Source organism: Salvelinus sp. IW2-2015, unplaced genomic scaffold (genome assembly GCF_002910315.2).
Source record: "Salvelinus sp. IW2-2015 unplaced genomic scaffold, ASM291031v2 Un_scaffold3049, whole genome shotgun sequence".
In the NCBI taxonomy this organism is placed as follows: Eukaryota; Metazoa; Chordata; class Actinopteri; order Salmoniformes; family Salmonidae; genus Salvelinus; species Salvelinus sp. IW2-2015.
Genome location: NW_019944341.1, coordinates 74,143 through 80,330, shown reverse-complemented (window position 1 = coordinate 80,330; position 6,188 = coordinate 74,143). Strand labels below are relative to the sequence as shown.

General features: G+C 44.8%; 1 protein-coding gene across 1 annotated transcript in view; it reads right to left on the bottom strand.

Annotated features, from left to right (window-relative positions):
* Positions 1-420: 420 nt before the first annotated feature.
* The window catches only part of LOC112075257 (collagen alpha-1(XII) chain-like), a 31,984-nt gene continuing 26,216 nt past the window's right edge, over positions 421-6,188 (bottom strand). Inside the window, exons 3-6 of the mRNA XM_070440836.1 lie at positions 5,613-5,793; positions 5,033-5,192; positions 3,822-3,914; positions 421-903 (exon numbers count right to left, since the gene is read on the bottom strand). Of these exons, the coding sequence (XP_070296937.1) occupies positions 898-903; positions 3,822-3,914; positions 5,033-5,192; positions 5,613-5,793 (440 nt within the window). The 3' untranslated portion in view covers positions 421-897. The remainder of the gene's footprint in view (positions 904-3,821; positions 3,915-5,032; positions 5,193-5,612; positions 5,794-6,188) is intronic.

Here is a 6,188-nt window from a genome sequence, read left to right as displayed (position 1 = left end):
CTCCTTCCCTTCTCAGATGTTCCCCACCGATGTTCTTTCTCTCGCCTCCATACCTTTTTCTCCTCTGTCTTTCCTCTCCCTCCCATCCTTTTCTACCCTGTCTTTCTCTCCCCGTCGCATCCTGTCTCTTCCCGTCTTTCTCTCCCCCCATCCTTTTCTCCCTGATACTCATCTCTCTCTACCATCGTTCGCTGAAACTGCATCTTCTTCTCCATCCTGTCTCACTTTCTCCCCCTCCATCACTTCTTCTTCCTGTCTTCCGTCCACCCCTCTCTTTCTCCTGTCTTTCTCTCCCTCATCTTTCTCTCTCTGTCTTTCTCTCCCTCCATCCTTCCTCCCCTGTCTTCTCTCCCCTCCATTCCTTCTCTCAAGGATGGAGGGGAGAGAAAGACAGGGAGAAAAGGATGGAGGGGAGAGAAAGACAGGGAGAGAAACATAAAGAGGTTAAAACATAAAGAGCATACAGAGTACGTACCAGACACCACTAAACAAAATAACATGTTTAAATATATACACATATACAATAACCATGTACAGCTGACATCTAGCCACACTACACAAAGATACCTGCATAGCAGAACATCTCTGGGCATTCTCAGGAGTAGGTACTTTCGAAGTTYCCCTCAACCACTGATAAAGGATCAGATTCTTTTCCCCCCTRTAATGGTTAGGGCTCCYATTGGAGGTGAGCAATCTGATCCTAGATCAGTGGTTGGAACTAATTCTCACCGMCCGGGGTGTGTTTGACGGGGCGTGGGGGTTCAGAGGCGGTGAAACAGATTCTTCGGGACAGTTTGGGCAGGAGAGCATCCAGGAGAGAGAAGTCAGCGGCTAGCAACAGGTGTTCCTCGTGGGGCTCAGTCACAATCCTGCGCAGCTCTGATTCGTCGGCTCCTCTCACCCCTAGGAGAAGCATTTTTTATTTGATTTATTTAACCTTTATTTAACTAGGCAAATAAGTTGAGAACAAGAGAGAGACGTGGGAGAGAAAGACAGAGAGAGAAGGATGGAGGGGAGAGAGAAAGACAGAGAGAGAAGGATGGAGGGAGAGAGAAAGACAGAGAGAGAAGGATGGAGGGAGAGAGAAAGACAGAGAGAGAAGGATGGAGGGAGAGAGAAAGAAGGATGGACTGCCTTGTTCAGGGGCAGAACAACATATTTGAAAGCTCGGGGATTCGATCCAGCAACCTTTCGATTACTGGTCCAACGCTCTAACCACTAGGCTACCTACCTATAAAAGCAAGAATGGACATAGTTGTAAAAATGATTTTTTTCAGTACACCCAATACGGCACCACAATAGCATTCAGCAATGCAAAAAACAATATCTGTTTTCAGAACTACTAGAGAGAGTTCATCCATTCTGTCCTAGTTGCTCCTATCTAGTATATCTATCTATTCATTTAGTTCATTAGTTAGCATTGATCTATCATAGCGTCCATTTGTCAATGACAAAGTACTGTACAGGGCATTAAGTGAATCTTGTTCCATTCAAAAGCGATTAGAGAGACAATGTTCTGTTAACTGCTCATACTATTAGAGTGTCAAGGGGTTTAGAGTGATGAGCTCACGCAATGTGTTGAGATGGGAGATATATCCTGAGACACACACACACACACTCACGTGCATGCACACACACACGCACCCACATATAAGCACAAACCACACAATCCCCCTATCCCCACACACAGATAACCCCCCCCCCCACCACAAACAGACACATCATAAGGCGCTAACTGATCACCTCCCCCCTGCTCTGGTGGTGTCGTGTACTGTGTCGTGAACTGTGTAGTGTACTGTGTAGTGAACTGTGTCGTGTACTGTGTCGTGTACTGTGTTCGTGTACTGTGTCGTGTACTGTGTCGTGTACTGTGTCGTGTACTGTGTCGTGTACTGTGTCGTGAACTGTGTAGTGAACGTGTAGTGCCTGTGTTAGCTGGCTCTGTCCAGCTGTGTGAGACAGAGAGGGCTAGCTGATCAGACTGATGCTTCCCTCTATGGGGATGATGAATGCCAGGACCCGGCCTCCGTGTCAGTGGGGGTGGGAGGGGGTGGGCACAGAAAAGCCTGATGAAAAATCACTGTAATTAGCTCACCACTGGCTATGAGCTGTAGTTATTTCCTGTCTCTGGGCTGAGGAGAGCAGAGACACTCTCACTGCACATGTCAATGTATGTCTATGTACTGTATGCCTATGTACTGCATGTCTATGTACTGTATGTCTATGTACTGCATGTCTATGTACTGCATGTCTATGTACTGCATGTCTATGTACTGCATGTCTATGTACTGCATGTCTATGTACTGCATGTCTATGTACTGCATGTCTATGTACTGTATGCCTGTGTACTGTATGTCTATGTACTGTATGTCTATGTACTGGATGTCTATGTACTATAATATGTCTATGTACTGTATGCCTATGTACTGTATGTCTATGTACTATATGTCTATGTACTGTATGTCTATGTACTGCATGTCTATGTACTTATGTCTATGTACTGTATGTCTATGTATGCATGTCTATGTACTGTATGTCTATGTACTGCATGTTATGTACTGTATGTCTATGTACTGCATGTCTATGTACTGCATGTCTATGTACTGTATGTCTATGTACTGCATGTCTATGTACTGTATGTCTATGTACTGCATGTCTATGTACTGTATGTCTATGTACTGTATGTCTATGTACTGTATGCAGTCACACATGTGTAGATAGGTCATGGAGTGCATGAAGTGTAAGCAATATGCAGTACTTACACTTACGGATGCACAGTGACTGATACACATCACCACGTAGACTCAACATACACATGTAGACTCAACACACACATAATCACACATGTAGACTCAACACACACATAATCACACACATAGGCTCAACACACACATAATACACATGTAGGCTCAACACACACATAATCACACACGTAGGCTCAACACACACATAATCACACACATAGGCTCAACACACACATAATCACACACGTAGGCTCAACACACACATAATCACACATGTAGACTCAACACACACATAATCACACACATAGGCTCAACACACACATATACCACACATAGGCTCAACACACACATAATCACACACGTAGGCTCAACACACACATAATCACAACATAGGCTCAACACACACATAATCACACACGTAGGCTCAACACACACATAATCACACACATAGGCTCAACACACACATAATCACACACGTAGGCTCAACACACATCACATAATCACACACGTAGGCTCACACACACATAATCACACACATAGGCTCAACACACACATAATCACACACATAGGCTCAACACACACATAATCACACACATAGGCTCAACACACACATAATCACACACATAGCTCACACACACATAATCACACACGTAGGCTACACACACACATGTAGGCTCAACACACAAATAATCCACACGTAGGCTCAACACACACATAATCACACACGTAGGCTCAACACACACACACATGTAGGCTCAACACACACATAATCACACATGTAGGCTCAACACACACATACACAACACGTAGGCTCAACACATCACACACGTAGGCTCAACACACACATAATCACACACGTAGGCTCAACACACACATAATCACACACGTAGGCTCACACACACACATAATCACACACTTGCAAATGCACGCAGACACAAGCACACACACTTCAATGATATACCATGACTACCACATTCATTTTTCACCTAAGGTACAGCAGATAGGTAAGCTGGATAGAATCTCCAGGACGCTGCAGGGATGTGGTATGAATATACAATCACAGCGTTCCAGACTCACCCACTGCATATATAGAGATCCACTGTCTGTGACAGCCTTGGCCGGCCCATCCACCTGGTCATCCGAACGGCCGTTTGTGATCAGGACAGCAATCTGCAAACATGGAAAATCTAATCAAACTAGCTCTATGTTACAAATCTACAACTACAACCCGTATTTGCTGCAAGGGTCTTTCCAATAGTGACCAACAATTGCATAGAACTAGACAAACTAGACCCGCCCTAAAAGGAAATACCTAAATTAGTATTTTCAATAGAAAAATACAATAACATAGAAATAGACTAACTAGACCTGTTGTCATAGGAAATATGAACATTTGTATTTTAAAAGCAACACACAATAGTATAGAACTAGATTAACTAGATCTTCTTTCGTAGGGAGTACACTTGCCCTCATTGGAAATACCACATTACCATGCGTTCAAAAAACAAGCCCTGTCCTTAGAGATATTTGACATGTTTTAACTCATAATTGCATGCATAATGCAATAACGCAGTGCGAAACTTAAAACACTGCGGAATGATAATTCCCCATTATGAAAGATTCACTGGAGTTCGTCGAAAGTTAAGGCCCCAATTGATGGGGTGGGGGGAGAGTGTAAAGGGGATGAGGGGAGGAGGGGGTGAGAGCACATCAATATGCACCTGATGTGGCTATGGTGTGTGTGCTCAGCCTTCTGAGTGATAAAATCAATATGTCAGCCTAATCCTGCTCTCTTTCTCTGCCACATCAGCTGTGGTTCAGCATGACTTGCAGTGTGTGTGTGTGTGTGGTGTGTGTGTGTGTGTGTGTGTGTGTGTGTGTGTGTGTGTGTGTGTGTGTGTGTGTGTGTGTGTGTGTGTGTGTGTGGTGATTGCGGGCTGCGAAGAATCTCAATGACTGACATGTTATACCAGGTGCAGCTGGGATAAGTGGCAGATAACACTTCAAGGAGAAGTGCAGTTGCTAACAGCTGCTGAGGGGAAACGGCTCAATATGATGTCCGGAACGGAGCAGATGGAATGGCATCAATCAACTGGGAAGCATTTGTTTGATGTATTTGATACCATTCCACTGATTCCACTCCAGTCATAACCACGAGCCCGTTCTCCCCAATTAAGGTGCCACCAACCTCCTGTGGTTGCTAACTATCAGATCTCACAACACCTGGWGAAGTGCTTAACTTCCCAGGAACCACATCTAGCAACCTCCTGAGATGCACAGTAGTTAACCTTGGGGGTGTTGTCCCTGATGATAGCCGCGCTGAAGACATAATCCACCAGGAACTGGAGGGCGTCYCCCGTTCGACTGGCCCCGCCTTCAAAGGGGAGGTCCTTTACTGCCCTCAGGACCTCCTCGAGACTACTGTAGTCTGTCAGTGCGATACGCATCCTGAAGACAGAGAGAGAGCGAGAGAGAGAAAGACAGAGAGAGAGAGAGCAGAAGAGTCATTCCTGGGTTGATCAGCCTGTCTAGACTGATCAGCAGTGAGGCTCTATGGAGCCTAACAGGGCCTACTACAGACAGAGCAAAAGTCCCTGAYCTTCTTTGCAACTCTGGAGTGAAGTCAGGAAAAAATKTTTAGGWATTCACTGAAGATGTTTTAGACAAAGCCAAAGCAGTAACACRAATTATTGGCTGATTGAAGACTATGACTAATTAATTAGTTAAATTAGGTGTACCAAAAGCCTGCAGGGTCAGATTTCTTACCCCTGGGGAGAGGGGWAAAGGAATGTTTATGCAAATACATAAATGTTCCAAGTAACCTTTGCGGATAACATTGCCCAACCCTGCAGACCTAGCCATATAGACCTGGGTATATCTCCGTAGACGGTGACTCCAAAGCGGATGCCCTCGGACCCCACCACGCTGTCCTGAAAGGAATTAATGATGGCCGAGATGAAGTCTTTAACCCTGGAGAAGCTGGTCTGGCCCARGCCCCACGACTCATCCACCAAGAACACTAGGTCTGCAGGCTCRGCCGTCCGACATGCTGGGGGAAGAGCAGATATATGACTGGTTTAGTGTTGCAAGATTCCATTCAATTTCCRATAATTCGGGTTGGAGGATTCCAGATTTCCTACAGGGATGTCTGTATATCAGTCTGTATTCAGCATGAGAAGATGTACGTCTCTGCATCCATTCCATTGCATCTTTTAGTTGAGTGGGATTTCTCTCAGCCTCGGGGAACAATAAAGGCCAGATTAACTGAGCGTTGGCACCTGTTCATTTCAGAAGAGAAGACAAAACAAAGAAGAAAAAGAGTGTCTTTATTAAAACTGAATTCCAAAGCCTTCTCCTTCATTTAATGTAGCTTTATTTCACCTATTGTTCCTCTCATGCTTCTCCTTCATTTAATGTAGCTTTATTTCACCTATTGTTCCTCTC